At 44.6% G+C, this 18,859-nt stretch overlaps 3 protein-coding genes across 3 annotated transcripts in view; 1 reads left to right on the plus strand and 2 right to left on the minus strand.

Moving 5' to 3' along the window:
- The window catches only part of dennd4b (DENN/MADD domain containing 4B), a 57,524-nt gene extending 54,171 nt beyond the window's left edge, over positions 1–3,353 (minus strand). The window contains 1 exon segment of the mRNA XM_078287059.1: positions 3,291–3,353. The gene's annotated coding sequence lies outside the window, so the exon portion shown is untranslated.
- aldh5a1 (aldehyde dehydrogenase 5 family, member A1 (succinate-semialdehyde dehydrogenase)) overlaps positions 1–18,859 on the plus strand; it is a 132,122-nt gene that overhangs the window by 105,841 nt on the left and 7,422 nt on the right. The gene's annotated exons all lie outside the window — the stretch shown is intronic.
- The window catches only part of LOC139918719 (CREB-regulated transcription coactivator 2), a 40,648-nt gene continuing 35,806 nt past the window's right edge, over positions 14,018–18,859 (minus strand). Inside the window, exons 14-16 of the mRNA XM_071908151.2 lie at positions 15,561–15,632; positions 14,663–14,870; positions 14,018–14,226 (exon numbers count right to left, since the gene is read on the minus strand). Coding sequence (XP_071764252.2) covers positions 14,036–14,226; positions 14,663–14,870; positions 15,561–15,632 — 471 coding nt within the window. The 3' untranslated portion in view covers positions 14,018–14,035. The remainder of the gene's footprint in view (positions 14,227–14,662; positions 14,871–15,560; positions 15,633–18,859) is intronic.

An 18,859-nucleotide genomic window follows, 5' to 3' on the forward strand; every position in this document is an offset into this window, starting at 1 on the left:
TCCAGCATCCAACATCCAGCATCCAGCATTCAACATCCAACATCCAACATCCAACATCCATCATCCAGCATCCAACATCCAACATCCAGCATCCAACATCCAGCATCCAACATCCAACATCCAACATCCAGCATCCAACATCCAGCATCCAACATCCAGCATCCATCATCCAACATCCAACATCCAGCATCCAGCATTCAACATCCAGCATCCAACATCCAGCATCCATCATCCAGCATCCAACATCCAACATCCAGCATCCAGCATCCAACATCCAGCATCCAACATCCAGCATCCAGCATCCAACATCCAGCATCCAGCATCCAGCATCCAACATCCAGCATCCAACATCCAGCATCCAACATCCAACATTCAACATCCAGCATCCAGCATCCAGCATCCAGCATCCAGCATCCAACATCCAACATTCAACATCCAGCATCCAGCATCCAACATCCAACATCCAACATCCAACATCCAACATCCAACATCCAACATCCAGCATCCACCACACACACCGCCTGCAAACTCTCAGACAGGACTGGAGAAACATTATGAACTCAGATCAATCAAACGCAATATTCAACTAGGGCTGGGCGATATGGCTGAAATCAATATCACAATAATCATAAGAATTTTTTCGATATTGACAGTAATCATGATGGGCCGACATACACAAAAAAACATGATAATATTGTATATTGTGATATTTAGGTGTGACAACATTGCGATATTAAATACTATTGAGGTTTTCAATGGCTGTTAGTCAAATTTCCACAGCGCTGACAGTTAATAATTAATAATAATTAATAATGCTCCTTTGTTAAATTATTCCATAAAACTGAGAAACGCAGCTCAGCTCTCGCTGCTCTGGACCTCTGAGCTTCATCTGCTGACAGCAGGAGCTGCAGCTCTGTGGTTTTACTACAGTTACAGTTAACAGGAAATCTGTCACTGATAATAATGTGGAAACCTTCAGCTGCTCTGCTGGAAGCACCAAACAAACCCTGACCTCTGACCTCTGACCTCTGACCTAACGGACGACTTCCCTACAGGAGAAACAGAGGATCTTATCTTATTATTTCTTCTTCTGCGGCGTCACACCTGAACATTTACAGACAGGCTCAGCTGGTAAAACACAACCACTAATATGGATTATTATCTTGATAATAATCAACAAAAGAGAAGCGATGAGCAGAGGAGGGAAATCTGATCTGATGTTCTCTGATCAGTGTGAACAGCAAAAACCTGCAGTCACAGTTTTTCAATTCCCATCTGGATCACATGGATGTGGGACAAAATATATGATATGTGACCTGTATTTGAACAGTCAGGTCAGAATTTGTCAGCGTTGCCATGACAAGTAAGTGTGACATCATCCACCTGAGCCAGCTGTCATCATGTCGTCAGCCTGTCTGAGCAGAGTTAGACAAGCAGACGACTGACGCCTCAATTCAGTCCGGACTGGAAGTGAAATGTGTTGAAACAAAAACAGATGTGACGTGTTTTGTTGTTGTTGCTCTGCTCATCTCTGTCAGCTCATATTATTATGGGATATGGGTCACATCCTACAATAGATACGAACAGTCACACAAAACAAAACAATCAGACAGGAGCGGCAAGTCAGAGCTGAGGCTGAAGTCCTGCAGTGTGAACGCAGCCTGAGTCTGTCTGCAGGTTGTAAACAGTAAAGATGGAGAAAACTGACTGACTGACTGACAGATTTTCCTCCTGAGACTTTTCCAAAATAGCAGGAAGTTGAAAAGCTTCTGTCAGTCCTGAGCTGCTGCAGGAAGCTAAGGCCGGGTGATATGGATGAAATCATATCACAATAATAAGGATGCTTTCTGATATTGATATATATCACGATATGGCTCAGGTATGCAAAATCCTGTTAAATAATCAAACTGATGTTCATCCCGTTGAACTGCATGGTAATGTTAGGGTATGATGTCAAACAAAACTGACATTTTCAAATAATATTCCTTAAAAATATTTCATATCTTATTTTCTCAGAGTTTTTTAAATAAAATTAGCTCGTTATCATCAGTTTAGACAGCAGAATTGTGCATCACGAGCTCCCAAAATCAGCATATCACGACGATATGAAACGGTGAACGATATATATATATATATATATTGAATTATCGCCCGGCTCTATATGAAACCTGCAGACTGGAGAGCGGCACAGTGTGTGTGAGAGCTTCAGGTCCCACATGACACTGAAAGGCAGTGGGGTCTGCAGGAATCCGGTGAGGCCGGATCGATAATGAAATTGCACCGCAGAAGGAGCCGATGTCCCATCCAGAAACAAGACCAGACCCTCTGAAAACACCAAATCTCACCGATCCAGGTCTGTTCCTGTTCGCCAATGTGAACTGACTGATTCAGATCCACATCACATCCCCTTCGGCAGTTCCACATTAAATATCATTTTTGACGAAGTGCTGTGAAACACGAACCGCTCAGCTCGTGGGCATTTAAACAAGTGCCACCATACGAAATTAACCATAACCTCGTACGGTTCCATTATCGGACACATTTCTAATAGCTCTGACTCGCTAGCTTTCAGTCGTCTCCGTCTACTTTCCAACAACCAGAATAACCCCAAACAAACCAGAGGAGTAATGTCAGAGTGGCGGTGAAACAACGCGTCTATCGTCCGTTTATGTAACCTGCGTCTATTTATCGTGTGATGGACGAAGACCGCTGCAACGCAATTAACATCCGAGTCCAAACGCTAGTTCCATTATCGGACCTAGAGCCAGGATCGGCCTTAGCTAACGCTACACGCCCGGTACCGTGTTGCCCGTTTGCCAGCGCTATTCCTATTCCATTCACTGCTGTTTAGTAACGAGATGAGGATCTGGACTGAAGCAGTAACACAGATTCAAGGTTTAGAAACCGAGAAAACAAAAGGACCCGAGAGCGCAAACTGCTCGTGCAGCGCTAGCTTGGTTAGGATGGTAAGCGGAGATGAAATTGACTTTGTACTCCCATATGTGTGTGCGTCGTTACACGAATTGACACATGCATTGGTAAACCTGTTTAAATACCGTGAGCTGACTGTCTGCGCGGGGGACGTCGTGCAAAATTTGCGGGGAAAGGGACAGACGCACGTCGGACGGAGGTGTGTCCGATAATGGACGCATGCCACGGATGCCGTGAAACGTTACTCTGCCTTTTAACGTTAGCTCCCGATGTTAGCTAGCTAGTTGGCTGTCGTTAACGTTAGCGTGTCCGTTTGCAGGAAAAACACACGCAGGAAAGTCGAAGTATTTCAGTCTTACCTTGTTTTCTCTGCTGGTGTTTCCGACAGCGAACTGGAAGGATCATGTTTAGGTCATTCTCACACATGTAACGTCCATGTTTGCTGCCTGGTGTAGAGGAGCAGTACTGTCAAGCTGCTCAGAACACCACAGAGGACGTCCGGTCGGGACTTTCAAATTAAAAGCCACCATTGACGCACATGTCTTTCCAAGTACCGGAGACAAAATAAAGAAGATATAGGATCTGTATTTAAAGTATCGCTGCAGCTTTTTCTCAACATGCTGTTTTCATAGCATATATTCACAACTATTAAAGCCATATATCTTCATATCTTCATTTTTTCTACTTGCACACCTTGCAGATATGCTGTAAATGCATTTGTTTTCACATTCTTTCATTCACATACAGTTTTTCAGTTAACATGGTCTAATACATGTAGTTGCCAATTGTGTTGTGACCAAATTTCCCCTCTGGGATTACTGAAGTTTCTTCTCATATAGTCTAATATGGGCCTGTTCAATGTGCCATATAAACTATATATACACATGTTTATTTTGGCAGCTAAAAAATAAACAAAGAAAAACTCAGTCACAGAGGACAACTTGGAAGAAAAATGAATGAATATGGAAGAATGTAATTTTAACCCTAAAGAGTGTAGCTGGTGTCCAGTCAGTCAGAATAATCCTGTATGAAGAACTGAACACATGAACTCTTCCTCTGGGCGTCTTCACACTGCTTCACTGTTTTTGTAGAAAAGGCGTCGACTCAAACACATTCTGTGCTGACAATTGAAAAAAGTTTGCATCATTCAGCTGCTGATGACTGTGTGAATTTTGGTTCCTTGTTAAAATAGACTTAGGTCAAATAAACGTGTGTGTTGGATGTGCCGCTGCAGAGGAGCCAATCAGCTGCCTATGTAGCATGTTCCCCCGCCCCCTCTTCGTTGTGATTGGTCATTCCTCTAAAAATTTTTCTTAACTTTAGAAAGCGCTCTGCTCTAATTAGAAGTCAACTGCAGCATCTTTTCCACACTGGCTTTAATGTAAAGTAGATGGTGGCCTTTGGAAAAGAGCAACAGTAAACATGCAAATACGTCACCTCGATGTGACCTGTCACTGCAGCGCCCCCTGTGGTTGATGAGTGCAATTCTAAAAAATGCAGGAACAGAGCGGTGAGATGCATCATTCTCACAAATGAGTGAACCAACGGATGAATTTATGGAGTCCGACCCATAACCAATCCCCCCCACCTCTCTCTCTCTCACACACACACCACTTAATTTGGGGGACAACTAATACACCCTTATGTTTTCTAATATTTATTTTTACACGACGACATTCTCACTTTTATTTTGAAGGCTGAATCGTTTCGTTTCCGGTTATTGCGTGTCGCTTGACGCAGCTGCAGCAGCTGTCTGCTCCGTTCAGCTGCCAGCGGACAGAAACCGAACTGAATTATCCAGGATCTTTAAATACACACCGCCCGCCCTGCTCATGATAATAATAATAGTCTCATAAGAATATTAATAACAATACAAAATTAAAATAAAATAAATGATACTAGTGGTTTCGTTGTCTGCTGTTTCCTCTCCGCCTGTCGACCTGCAGCTGTTGCTTTCTGTTTACAACCAGCAAGTTTCCTTCCAGGAACAAGAAGAAATACTGTATACTGCAGGAAATACTTTATATAGTATAACAAGAAATACTACTATGGGAAATTCCTCTATATTGTAGTATGCAGTATATACACTGTAGTATTAGGCATCTATATGGAAGTTTATATATACTGTATAGTGCGGTATATTATCACAGTATTATTCGAGTAAAAACCAGTAACAGGCTGTTTCATTTCATTTCTTTATTTTCTGTAAAATAATGTGAAGGTACAGTCTTTTAAAAATCTTCCATGTTAGGTTTAAGAAGCACCTATGGTTTAAAACATTATGTACAACAGACTCACGTTCCCTGGTTATTACAAGTTTCAAATAAAAATTTATAACAATGTCAAATTATTACTCAAATAAAAAGCAAAAGATGCATACGTTCATTTATTTTCTTGAGCCTAAACATGAGGCAAAAAAACAAACTACTGTGTAAAACAGAACAATAACATTAATATGAGAGCAATTAATATAATACATCAATAAAAATATGAAATATGGCCGTAACTGATCCCTAACTCACTACCTCGCTGGTCAACAGCACCGCCTGCTGGCAGAGTCTGGAACTGCAGCTTCACTCACATAACAGTTTATTGCATAACGGCAAGATGCTTCAGTTCAGACACACACACACACACACACACACACACACACACACACACACACACACACACACACGGTTCAACATACAGACAGAGGGCATAAGCTCAGCGTTAGAAAACACAACACAGGTATTCATGAGGAAATGGAAATGGGCAAATTTGTGAGGAATTATAACCAAAACTCAGTGAGTTTGGTTCCTAAATCAGAGATCGAGCTTTTTGAGTGACAGCTACTCTTAAAAAATGATTGACAGTAAAAAAAAAAAAAAATAGACAAATTCAGGTGGTTTCAACAGGATATGATGTCACTTAAAGGAAAACTCCCTCTAAATCAGCTGTTAGTGATGTTCTTTTCATCTCTGGCTCCATTCAGTAGTTTGTTGTGTTTTTCTTCTTGGTGGATAACCGGCCAATCGTAGACGAGGTGACGTCACCTCCAGATGTTTCCAGCAGCTACAGTGGAGTTTGATATGAGAAAATGTTTCAGGATGTAAAACATCAGCGGTAAACGTCAGGTTTTGGTGTCAGTCCCTCAGAATCAAAGAGCGAGGGCTTCTTTCTAGAGCCGCCATTTTGCACCGAGAGACGTTCAACAATCATACAGGGAGAAATCCATCGTAGAAGAGGAGAGAGACCAGTTTCTCCACCACAGGAGCAGGAGAGAGACCAGAATGCAATGCAGCAGAGAGACAGGCATTCTGGGAAACACAGGAAATCACTAACTGCAGTAGAAGCAGGTTGAGGGAAAGTGGGTTCACCAGAAAAGTGAATTTCAACTCTTCATCACTAAATAACTCCTGAATGAAGTGAACATCACAGACTGATAAACAGAGTGAGAGGATCAGAGGGAGTTTTCCTTTAAGTCCTCAGTTGATAAATGATAAGTGATAAAACTACAGACTGGATCCTGGATTTCATTTTTCCAAAATAACTTCACAGCATTTTGGAAGTGAACTCTTCATCTTTCCATTCTCTCTACAGTCGTTCATTATATTCCACTCTGTTATCCACACTGATTTTATCCACGTTGCCAATCCCTGCTGAAGGCAACTTTGTCCGTGTGCATTGCCACAAAAAAGTTGCCCGTCTACCTCGTGTGACGCTGAGGGGAAACTTTCCTCCAAACTTCAGTCAGTAACAAACTGTCCCGCATGCAAGACTTCACACAGGTTTCTACACAGGCTGGATTTCAGTTTTCCAGACCTAAATTTGATTTGCAGATTTTAATGTTTGGTTCGATTCACACAGAGTCGTTCCTCCTCTACGAACTCTGTCACGTCGCTCTGTGGATGAAGATTATTCTTCAGATATCAGAAGTGAGATAACAGACAGCGTGGAGTCATCTGCATATCGGGACATCGGGGATTTTTGTGTGTAATTTCCAAACTTATCAACACCCAAAAATGACCTAATTCATTTTCCATTCATTTCCAGACCTGTGTAGGAACCTCATTCATGGTGAAAAAGTGTCAACATGGACACAAAATCTGTCAAAAATGTAGATTTGAAAAAGCTCAGACAGGAAACTGTTCACCAGACAAGTTCACTTATTTTTATCAGCCGACTGGATCTTGAGGATCGACCAGGACTCCACATGACGGACTGGCAGTAATTTCCCATCCTGACTGTAACTGAGAGCAAACGCGCAGTAACATTTCTTCCACGGACCAACATGGCCGCCGGAGCCGCTCCGCCCTCCGCATCACTTCCAAAAACGGCAAAGTGCGAGACGACCGCCGACCGCGTCGCCGTTCACATCCGACCTCCGGAGTCCCGTCGGCTGCCAGCGCCGACCCGACCGACCCGACGCTCCCGTCTCCGTCCCGCACCGACCTCGCCCCGTTTCACTTCGAATCGAAGAGCGGATAATTCATCTTTTTAAAATTTCATATGGGAACGGATCGACAGTGCAGCACGCACACAGAAAATCAAAGAAACAACACGAAGCGCCGAAGGACTTGACACAAAAACTTCCCGGGGAACCGAACCGTTTCCTCCGCCGGCCCGGTCACAGCGGACGGAAAACCACCAAATTCACCGGACAGATCGACTTCAGACCGGAGCGGGACATGAACTCACAGCAGACTCGCCGGTCCAGTCTCCGGTGCGGGTCTGGTACGGTTAGACCGATGTGTTGGTTTGCCGATATCAGGATATAATATCAGATATCATCCACCTCTGAAGTGATGGAGGTTCCTCCGGACCACAACTACAGAAAAACAGCCTGGAAAACCTGACATGACGTTTGATTGTCTTTGCACATTTTATTTATTCATTTAATTGTTTAATAATGTTTTTTTTTTGTAAATTAAGTCTTCATTTAAAGGCAGTAATGTATCCCAGTTTCTCCTGTCATTGAATTGACATTTCCATCTGGGTTTCAGTTTCAGTTTTAGTGTCTAAATGATGTTTCAGAGGCTTTTCCTTCTGGGGGAAACTCAGAATACCTCAAACGTTTTGCTATGAAAATGGTCAAATTTAAAGATCTTGAATATCAGCACAAAATATCAGCTACATCAACGACTTCAGTCTAAAAATATCGGCCTTCAAAACCCACATCGGTCTAACCCTACGTCCAGTGGCTCTAAATTTAAAAAGCGTAATGTCGACAGCGAGCCGCTGGCAGAGACAGAGCCGGAGTTCGCGAGGTCAGAGAGAAGCTAGCAGACGCAGCGTTAGCAGTGATGCTAACAGGCAGCAGAATGTGAACCTCTGACCTGCATCTGAAGGTCTGACCGCTGTTCAACATGCAGCTGGGAGCGACCGGGCAGCAAGACTCAACTACACCACAAATATCCCAATATTTAGGCGACAGTGGAGCTACAGCTACACAGACTGTGTAGTTGTGTGTTTTGGGACTGAATATTTCTTCCTTAGTTTTCCAGAACGTCTGTGTCAACATTCCCAAATGTTCTTCGGATCTGGATATTCTGAAATCCATTTTCCTCATTTCCAAACATGCACAGGAGATCTGTAACAAGAACCAGCGACAGCCCGGACCGTCCCGCAGGGGGCAGAGGATCCGGCCGGACCGGACCGTCCCGCAGGGGGCAGAGGATCCGGCCGGCCCGGACCGTCCCGCAGGGGTCAGAGGATCCGGCCGGACCGGACCGTCCCGCAGGGGTCAGAGGATCCGGCCGGACCGGACCGTCCCGCAGGGGGCAGAGGATCCGGCCGGACCGGACCGTCCCGCAGGGGGCAGAGGATCCGGCCGGACCGGACCGGCATCGCTCCATCCTGACCGCACACGGGAAAGCTTCACAGAAACACACAGAGTTTCCCCAACAGTCTCTCTAGTCTGTGTCTATATTTTAAATATTATTAATAAACTGATTATCGAGAACAAAAACAAACCGTTATCTTTGCTTCATTCACAACGGGACAGAGGTGAACTTAGTGTCAGACTGCTGCTGTAACAAACCAGAAACCAAAACGACTCACAGACCGAACTGAACTCCAATGTGGACTGACATTGAAATCCTTCTGTCAGGGTAGGAAACGACTTTTTTGTAGTCTGATGGATTCCAGACTTCAGGCACTTTCAGTTTTTCACCTGACAAACAGAATGTGACTCCTGGCTGGGTAACTTGGCACTAAACTAACTGCGTTCACATCATGTCGGATTCACTGTAAACACGAAGCTGCCTCCACATCCTCGTTCACATCAGTGAAGAACGACTAAAGACTCACACGGAGAAAACACCTTTCGTCTGGATGGTTGCACCCGCTGACATTTTTTGACTTTGGGAAAACTAAAATCCCCAAAATTAAAGTGGTCTCTCATTAATAATTTATCGAATAATTTGACATATTATTTGTATTTCTTTGTTGTTGTTTTTTTGCTGGAAAATAATGGATCTGGACACAACAAAAATGCATGTCGTTGAATGACGAGTGTGGACAGGTGGGATGTTTCTGTGTCTCCTGCTTGTGCACAACAGCAACGACACAAAGTGAACGCAGGCCGGTTGTGACTTCCTGTTGTGTCTCCAGTCTGTCATGGTGTTACAGAGCGGCGAGGAGCTCCAACATGGAAACTACCACTGATTTTCATAATCTCTTCCTCGTCTCCATACTCACAACAGAGCTGCAGGTTTCTATTTTTACACTCCAGACTTTCCAGCCGTCACACACACACGTCTCACACCTCCCACTGCAGGTCAGTAGTATCACTAACTTTCTTACTTTGAGACAAACACATCATCTCAGGATAAGAGATTTTTCAGTCTTTATCCGTGTAACTTTATCACGTTTGTTCCAGACTTTCAGACCTGGAAACGGTCAAACGGATTTCCATATTTTCCAGACCTGCGTAGGCGCCGCACCGCGAAACCGTGATGATGATGATGATGATGATGATGATGTGATTACAGCTCGGCAAACGTTTTCAGCCGGATCAAAAGAGTTTGCTGCTGAGGGATTAGAGTCAAATCACTTTTTAGTCAGCAAACAGCAAGGACGTCTCAACATCCACCGGCCATTTTGCTATTTTTGCAGCCAGCTAGATGTTTAGAATAGAATAATAACCTGCAGAGTGCTCGGCTGGTGAAGGGCGAAACTAGTGAAGCTAAAAACATCAAAAAGTGAATCTACAACCGAGACTTTTCTCATCAACAGTAGAGGGCAGAGAGGCGACGGAGGAAAAGCGGCAGATAAAGTTTTGATCGACACCCGGACCGTCTCTCGGGACACACGCGGGACACACAACAAGCTCCGCCCCTCAAAACCGCGCCGGACATCCTCCGGCGCCCTGCGGCCGATTCCACCGCTGCTTGAACTTCTATAGGCTTTGTTTTCCTTCTCTTCTTAAATATATTTTTTTCCAAGATACATCTGAGAAATTATATACATATATATTTAGACCACCTTTCGATTAAAAAATAAAACTTCTTTATAGTAATAATAACTATATTTGTTACATAAAAATACGTTGCTATACTCTGGCCGCGGCCCTCGCTGTGGCAAGACAGGTGCAGCAGGTGCAGGCAGGAGGGCGGGGTTAAGGGCTGTCAATCACAGTGACTGGGGTTAAAGGGCAATCCCGACGAAAATGTACTTTTGGGTTGTTGTTCTATAAAGAGTCGTAGACATTTTCCTTTAAAAATCGACATCTTATCAAGTTGTTTTTATGAGTTTTGAGTTAAAACCTATTAAATTTATGGACAGACATCATCATCATGTGCAGTCGTCTCCCTGTTCCTTTACACAACAGATACACTTTCTTTTTCAACAACTCAAAATGTCTGACCCAGGTACAGGAAGCTGGCTGTCTGATGATGTCACAGGATTGCATTTTCCCGCGATCCTGAAAACCCATCGGGGTATTTTAAGGAAAACGTCTATTTTTGCAAAAAATAACAACGTCAACGTCTCTCTCTTGGCGGGAACTGCCCTTTAATAACCTGACCAGAAGGGGGCGATAAAGCTCAAAGACCGGGGGGGGGGGGGGGGGGGGGGTTGTAGCCACCGTTCGCACAAGACAACAGGAGAGACGCGTGTGTGCATTTCCCAGGGTTCCTACACATCTTACATTTCACACTCTTTCACACTCTTTCTCCACTGGATGTGAATATTTCGGTCGGGGTTCAGGAATACGCTGACAGAGGCTGGGCGACAGGTGGAGGTGTTTCTTCACAACACTGCACGTGAAATCACAGTGAATCTACAACTATATAAATGTGCTGTCATACACTACCAGTCACAAGTTTGGACGCACCACATTTTTACTATTTTCCTCCTTTTAGAATAACAGTTAGGACATTAAAACTATGAAATAACACAAATGGAATCATGCAGCGACCATAAAAGTGTTAAACAAATCAAAACTATCTTTTAGATTCTTTAAAGCAGCCGCCCTTTGCCTTGATGGAAAGGCAAAGGCTTTGGAAAGAAATTCATACATAGGATCAACTTCACTATTTATATTTGTCTAAGAAACTCATTTCAAGCATTTAAGCAGAAGCCTTTAGATCAAAATGGCTTTAAGAGAATGAGAAACATTCAATCAGGTGTGTCCAGACTGTTGACTGGCAGTGTGTGTGTGTATCAGAGCTGAACATTTTCTATCCCGACCTGCATAGGAACCCTGCGTCACCCACTGCTGCGTTCAAAGCACTCAAGTCTCTCCCATCGTTCAAGACATCCGGTACGATAATTGAAATGCATAAGTTCCATTTAAAAACACACGACTGCAGGCAAGTGCTCTTTTTTGCATCCGATGCGTTGTCGGGCAGGCAGCTACGCAGCACAGCAGGCACACAAGGCGAGTAACAGAGCGACAACGAGGCCCAGAGCCTCCGTCCGCAGTGTGAGGCGGACAGACGGCGTGCCGACACACCGGGGCGGCATGCTGCTGCTGCTGGGACACGGCTCACTAAACACAGGCGCCGGGCTCTGATGCAGTTATTACATCGAGGAACCGAGGGGTAACAGACGGGCCGAGGCTGTGATCAGACGGGACGCTTTTTTTATCTCATTTCTCATGCTGTGAGAGTGACAGAGAGAGCAAGAGGTCAAAGGGCACGCATCATGTGACACAAAGGGGATAATGTTGTTTAAAGACCCCATGAAACGGCATCTTTACTTCCTTGTTTTGATGCATTTCTTGTTGAAACGGGATGTTGGGGGCGGGACATAACGCAGTGAGGGATCAATCAAAAGTCTAAACTAAGGGAGTCAAGGAGAGAAAGGCAGTTTTATTTGATGGGAGGGGTGCGGAGGGGCGGGGCTGTTCAAAAGTCTGATGGTTTTATTGGTTAGAAATCTATATTTAGAGGTCACCTGTAAAGATGCTCTGTTTTCCAGGAGGTAGAAGTAATGGGAGTTCATTTCATGGGGACTTTAAAATCAAAATGTACCAGACAAAGTTAGCGATGTCTCTGCTTGCTGTTAAAGAAGAGGAGGAGGAGGAGGAGGAGGAGGAGGAGGGGGAGGAGTCCGTTTTGAACCGGAGGATGAAGGTTCAGGACGTCCCGCTGGAGAACAGACCGCCGAGAGTCTGATCGTCTCGTCCAAGAACTGGACAGCGTCTGTTGGTGCATGATGGACTGCATGGTGCGGCTGAAGTTCAACCACGTCCAAAACACCAGGCGCACAGTTTGGAGCGGACGACGACCAAACCGTTGAAAATAACTGATAAATAATGAATATAATGAATGAATAATGATGAACAGGCGCGTGAAAAAAAAGCGTCCTATATGATCACAACCTTATCTTTAGGGTTTGAAGCTGCTTCACTGGGGATCTCTGCCTGTCTGAGGTTAAGATGAGCGTTTTGAGAATTTTCTTTACGGGTGACCTGGGCAGAAGCAGCTGGATGAGGGTTTGACATGTGGTGCGTTGAGGTTCTCCAACACAGTGAGAAGAATCCCACACAAATAATCACTTAGCGGCCACTGGGTTCTTCTCCACAGAGACCTGCAGGGTTACTGCACATGTTCCTCCATGTACGGGACGCTCTCCTGAGAGGCTTCAGGACCCAGGAGAGACAGGGAACCATCTAACTGCTCCTGCTTAGTTGCTAGTTTTTGTTAATTTCTGCTACTGAGGAATAGAGCAGCATCTCAAACACATTTATGATGTGAACGCCACCGACTGGCAGGGCAGGAGATTTACTTTTTCTGTCTACTGTCACAGTGGCTGCATCTCAAAATTCACCTGCCACTTTAAATGTTTTACCGGGAAATTACTTTTTTCATACACAATACAATCTCCAAATGATGGCTAACTACCTGCCAAAGTGGCTAGTAAATTAGACAAACTTTCCAGCCATAGCCAAAATGTACCAGTATTTGGCTGGTGGCCGGTGGTTTTTCCCACCCTGGTCAACGGTGGTTTGTTTGACAGAAATGGGGTAAAATAATCCAAAGTGGTTTTTGCTGTGGAGCGAGGGCCAACATGGCCGCCGGATGGAATGGAGAAAGCCCAGAAAGACAGAACAGTCAGAAAGCTCGGGGAAGGTCCGGGTGAATCGGGTGCATATGCTTTTCAAGATGGCGTCTCTCCCAAGCGTCGCTGACTCACCGACGGTTTCTCACATGAAGCTGGCGTCACGTGCGCGATCCCTGCGTGTTTGCGTTAACCCAAGTGCATTTCTCATTAACATGCAGATAAGACTCGTACAAGCTAATGCCTAAAATAAAGAAACATCTTGCTTTTCCTCGACTTCAAGCGTTTGCAAGAGCATTGTCAGTTTAAGTGCCTCTGATGCGGCGGAAAAGCTCGCCCTCCTTCAGTTCCCTCCGACCCCCGACAAATCCTCCGTCCTTCTCTGCGAGCCTTCATTGCCGCCCGCAACGAAAGAGAGGCGCGCGGATTCCCGGTCGAAATTTGCCAAACTACTTCCAAAACCTCACTCCGCAGAGCCTCTAGCTGGCCGACCTGCGGGGGGGGAAGGGGGGGGGGTGCGGGGGCGGCGAAGCAGCGCTGATCCCGGTCTCCTCCACCTCCGTCTGGGCGGCCGTCTCTCCGCCCTGCGTCTAGCGCCCGGAGCGGAGGCGGCGGGTCACTTCAGCCGGTCGGACCGGAAGGAGTCCTCCACGGCCGGGTCGGCGAGCATCAGGTCGCCGTCCAGCATGTCCAGGGCCAGCGGGTCCATCCTGAGCGGGTCGTCCAGCGAGAAGGGGTCCATCTCGAAGCCGGGGACGTGGGACAGAGCGCTGGCGATCTCCTTGGACAGGCCCGGCGGAGAGTCACCTGCAGGGGGGGGAGGGAGGGTCGGCATGTTAAGACTTAGACAGTAAACATGGCGTCCCCCTCGAATGATGCAGTTCCCTGTGGGTCAGTTAGTGAGAAATATTTCACCTTGCTGTGAGGAAACTAACTTCTCTGTCTACTGTCACAGCGGCTGGTACATCCCAAAATTCAATATTGATCAAAAATAAATTGTTAGGAAAATCATGGATGGGAAACAAGCGAGAAGAGGCGTTTACTGTCAATTTTAAAGGATGTAAATACAGGCAGTAAAGTTCAATGTGTACAGCTGAGACACACTTTAATGTAAATATAATCCGGCTAAATCATATTTCTATACAATCCAGACAGCAGACAGGTGTTCCTGCCGGGCGGACAGGAGGCCACAGACGGGTTCGGCACTCTGAAAACCATCTGGTCTCAGCAGCTTTGGTCTCACCGGTGAGGATGATGTTGGGCACGTTGTGTCGTCCCTCCCCACCGCCGTAGTTCTGGTTCTGGTTGTTGAGGAGCTGCTGGTCCACGGGGTCCTGCAGGTCCAGGGACCCCTGGGTGCCGGAGGGGTACTGGCTCTTGTCGACGCCGCCGCCGCAGCCCAGACCGCCGTGGTTCAGCGACAGACCGTCACCCTGGCTCTCCATGGTGAACTGCAGCAGGGAGAGATCCATCAGAGAGTCATGCATCAGGTGTTCAGACTACAGAGTACAGAGGCTTTACAATCTCCCAGCACAGCTGCTCCATCATGGAGGTCAACTGTCCACTAATATAACAACGGGGCAAGAAAAAGAAAGATGCCTGAAAGTTATTGATTTTTGTGGTGTGGCTGTAGATCCATTCAGTAACGTTCTCAGTAAAAGTGAATAGTGTGATAAGGTGGATTTGGTTACTGTGACACAGTAAACTGTCTTGTCTTTAGCCCTAGTCTCTACTCCAAAACACTCTGAGTTGTAGCTTGAGAAGAGTCAGCTCAGTTAACCTGAACAAACTGTTAGCTAGCTAACTAGCCGGCAAACACACTGATGTTAATGTGAACATGCTAACGCTAGCTGCTACTAGATACGTTAGCTAGTGTGCTAATCAGATGTGTTAACAACAAGACAGTGATGTTAGCTGACCAGATACTATGGTTAGCTAGCTAACAAGCTGACATTATCTAAACACTAAATCAATCAGATGGATCAGTGATGAAATGATCAGTTCAGTCAGAAACAGACAGAAATTAACCGTCTGTTCAATTCTGTTGAGACGGACAGAAACACAGTCAGCTGTTCACAGAGATCTGGACCTCCAACATGGCCGCCAGAAGGGCGTTACATCACCTAAAAGCCACGGCTTACCTGCTGGTTGGATCTGCCTGTAAGCTGGAGACTCAGGTACGGATCGTCCAGCAGAGAGTTGAACAACGAGTCCTGAAAAAAGAAAGAGAGAGAGAGAGAGAGGGAAAGAGGGAGAGAGAGAGACAGAGAGAGAGAGAGAGAGAGAGAGAGAGAGAGAGAGAGAGAGAGAGAGAGAGAGAGAGAGAGAGACAGCTGCTTTAACAGTCTGTAACTCTTGGTTACACAGCATCACAACAGATACTATAACCTAATCTTTCAGTCCAAATATAGAAAGTTCAAGAACTGGAGTCTCTGACAGAACTATTAGATTACCAGGATGAATAAGGTTCACACTGACAACATGAGCCGCTTCATAAATCATCTCATTAACTGAGAAGCCTCGACAGGAAACTAAAATTCAACTGCGACTGCGTCAAAAGCGACTGCATTGAAATGATGATCTGCAATCTGCAAGTCCTGAAACAGACAGAGGGTCTGTCTGTAGTCTGGTCACTGCAGGTCAGTGATTCTTTACTTTTTCTAACCCTTTTTCTTCTATTTTTAACCTAATTTAGTCCACATTAGAGCCACAGACTCCCACTTTTGAAGAGATTTTGTTTCTCTGACCCAAATCTGAGAATATTTTTATTGTTACCTCCGCCAAGGAGGTTATGTTTTCAGTGCTGTTTGTTTGTTTGTTTGTCTGTTAGCAGGATTACGGTAAAAAACTACTGGCCCGATTTTCATGAAACTTCGTGGAAGGGTGTAGCATGAGCCAAGGAAGAACCCATTAAATTTTGGAGCGGATCCGGATCGGTCTAGTCAGATCTGATTTTGTCTAGAACTCCATGACTGTCTGTGTTGCAGGCAGAGAGATAACAGAGAAACTATGATCAAAACAGTCATTCTTCTACATTCTCTAATCGTGTTAACTTCTTGTAAATGAAATAATGCTGAAGTTTAACAATTTATCAGTTTGCTGGGGACCTCCTGGAACCCCCTCAAGGACCCCTGGTGGTCCCCGGACCCCATGTTGAGAACCACTGCTCTAGGTTACAGGCTCAGACTGTCACTGTCTGAACTGCAGGGAGCTTAAAGACATTTTTCTCTCCTAAACACTCGGTACATCTTTGGTTTTTTTTTTATGGGTTCAAGCCTGTAGGACTGAAACTCTATTGTTTTTGTTTTCTTCTTCTTCTTCTGATCCACCAGATTTGGCAACAAACATTTCACAGATCGGCCAGACGGTGGCGCTTTAACAAGCAACTTTACGTTTTGGCCAATAACTCCTGAACCATAAGGTGTAGAATACATTTTTTGCCCTTTTAATTTCTTTGCAGGTTTTCATTTCCACCTTGATAGTTTTCCTGCCATTTTGAATTATATGTAATACAGATTTTTTGCTCTTTCTCCTGTAAAGTTGATCTAATCCCAACAAAAGTTTGTACACTGCATATATGGATTTACTAGATGACAGCTGTTACCCAGAGTTTTGAAAATCCAAACTGTTTGGCCGTGGTGCACAAATGATCCAAAATGATGAATGAAGCTCATATTGTCACTGTCAAAAATGATTTGCCCCGTGAGTTCCCATGGCTGCTTGTGAGTCTATGTTCTTATTGTTTGTCAACTGTATTTGTTGTTGTTTCTAATTATTCCTCTGTTGAGTTTAAAAGAGTGTTCAGGTGTTTTGGTCTGTCTACACCTTCTCTCCATCCTCACACCTGATGAAGTTTGTTTCCACATGTTGTTTCACTGCAACACGACGGCCCATTCTGCTTCTCTGATATGTAACTGGGTTAAACAAAAGGCAGGACACTAACTTCATGTCCACCGGCAACACTCACTAGTCACCATTTTAAGATTTTTTACAATAAAGCCACTTGCACCATGGTTACACAGCAACAAAACAAGATACTTAAGACGTCATCTCACGCTGACAGAACTATCAGATGAAAGCTGTGAAGCAGGTTGACTCTGACAGCGCCGCCTCCTCACTAATCATCCCGCTGACTGAAAAAGCTTCATATCAGACTAAGGTTTCGCTGACAAAGGGAAAACCCTGCAGGCTAATCTCGGCATTAAAGTGACTTGTGTTGATACTCGACGGCAAAACACCACTTTAATTCACCGTAAATCCCCGAGGAGGCAACCCGAGTCGACAGGAAGCGTCCGGGTGTCACTGAGGTCTGTTTTACCGCCGAACGGACGATCCAATGTCAAAGACTCAGGAGGAGACAATGACTTCTACTCAGCAGACGTCCAGAAATAGACGCAGGTACTGTTTCTGTTTCATAAGGCCTCAGCATTACATCACACACAGTAAAAACGACACCTGCACTCCAGTCTCCCTGCTGCAGAGGGGTGAGGATCTAAAGTATGAATGAAGACTGATGATAAAATAAATAGCATGCTTGTTTTCATACTGTGCATCCATATATCACTGTATTTTACAATAGTGTTTTTAAAAGAAATCAAGGGTTCAAATATCATGAAACATAAATCACCATGTCAACTTTTACACACCAAAACTGGAGTTATGTTGTTTTTATAGATAAAACAGAGGATCCAGTCTGTGAAGCGTTCATATTTTGTCAATTCAGAGCTTAACTTCTAACTTTTAATTTTAAGTGTTTAAAAATGTGTTACATCAATCATTTTGTGAGAGCAGGAGTCACTTTTCAAATGGCGGAGCTCTCTTCTTGGAATAAAACTTTTGATTTATTTCATGCTTTTCACCACTAAGGCTGCAACCTGCTGTATGCACACAGTGACAGAGTGCTGCATGTAGGGCTGCACGATTATGGCTAAAATGATAATCACGATTATTTTGCTCGATATTGTGATCACGATTATTTATCACGATTATTCATCCATTTTGTTTTATTGCACTTGAGCATTTTAAGTTAACCGAAGTGCCTTCACATTCATAATGTATTTTATAAACCTATAAATAAAAAAACATTCAAATGTACAAATCTTTGAACCTGTGATTCCGGTGCACCGGGTCCGTTGTTTCTTTTTCCGGGATCATCACCTCTGTAGCCTTAGTTTTTGGGCATTTGTATTCTAAGACACTTATTTTGTAAGAAGTCTATTTGGGTGTTTGTGGGCTTTTATTTTGAAGTTTCCCGTAAGGACCCGCGGGAGAATTAGTGTAAATAAGGAAGTAGTATGTTTGCCTGTGTACTGCGATTAAAAAGGAAATATTTTACCCCGTAACCCGTGCTTCATTGTATACTACACTTGGATCCATGCTAATGGAAGAGTTTATACGCACTTTGAAAGGTCAGCGGCAAACTGGGTCCAAATTCAAGTAA

This window comes from Centroberyx gerrardi, chromosome 12 (assembly GCF_048128805.1).
Source record: "Centroberyx gerrardi isolate f3 chromosome 12, fCenGer3.hap1.cur.20231027, whole genome shotgun sequence".
In the NCBI taxonomy this organism is placed as follows: Eukaryota; Metazoa; Chordata; class Actinopteri; order Beryciformes; family Berycidae; genus Centroberyx; species Centroberyx gerrardi.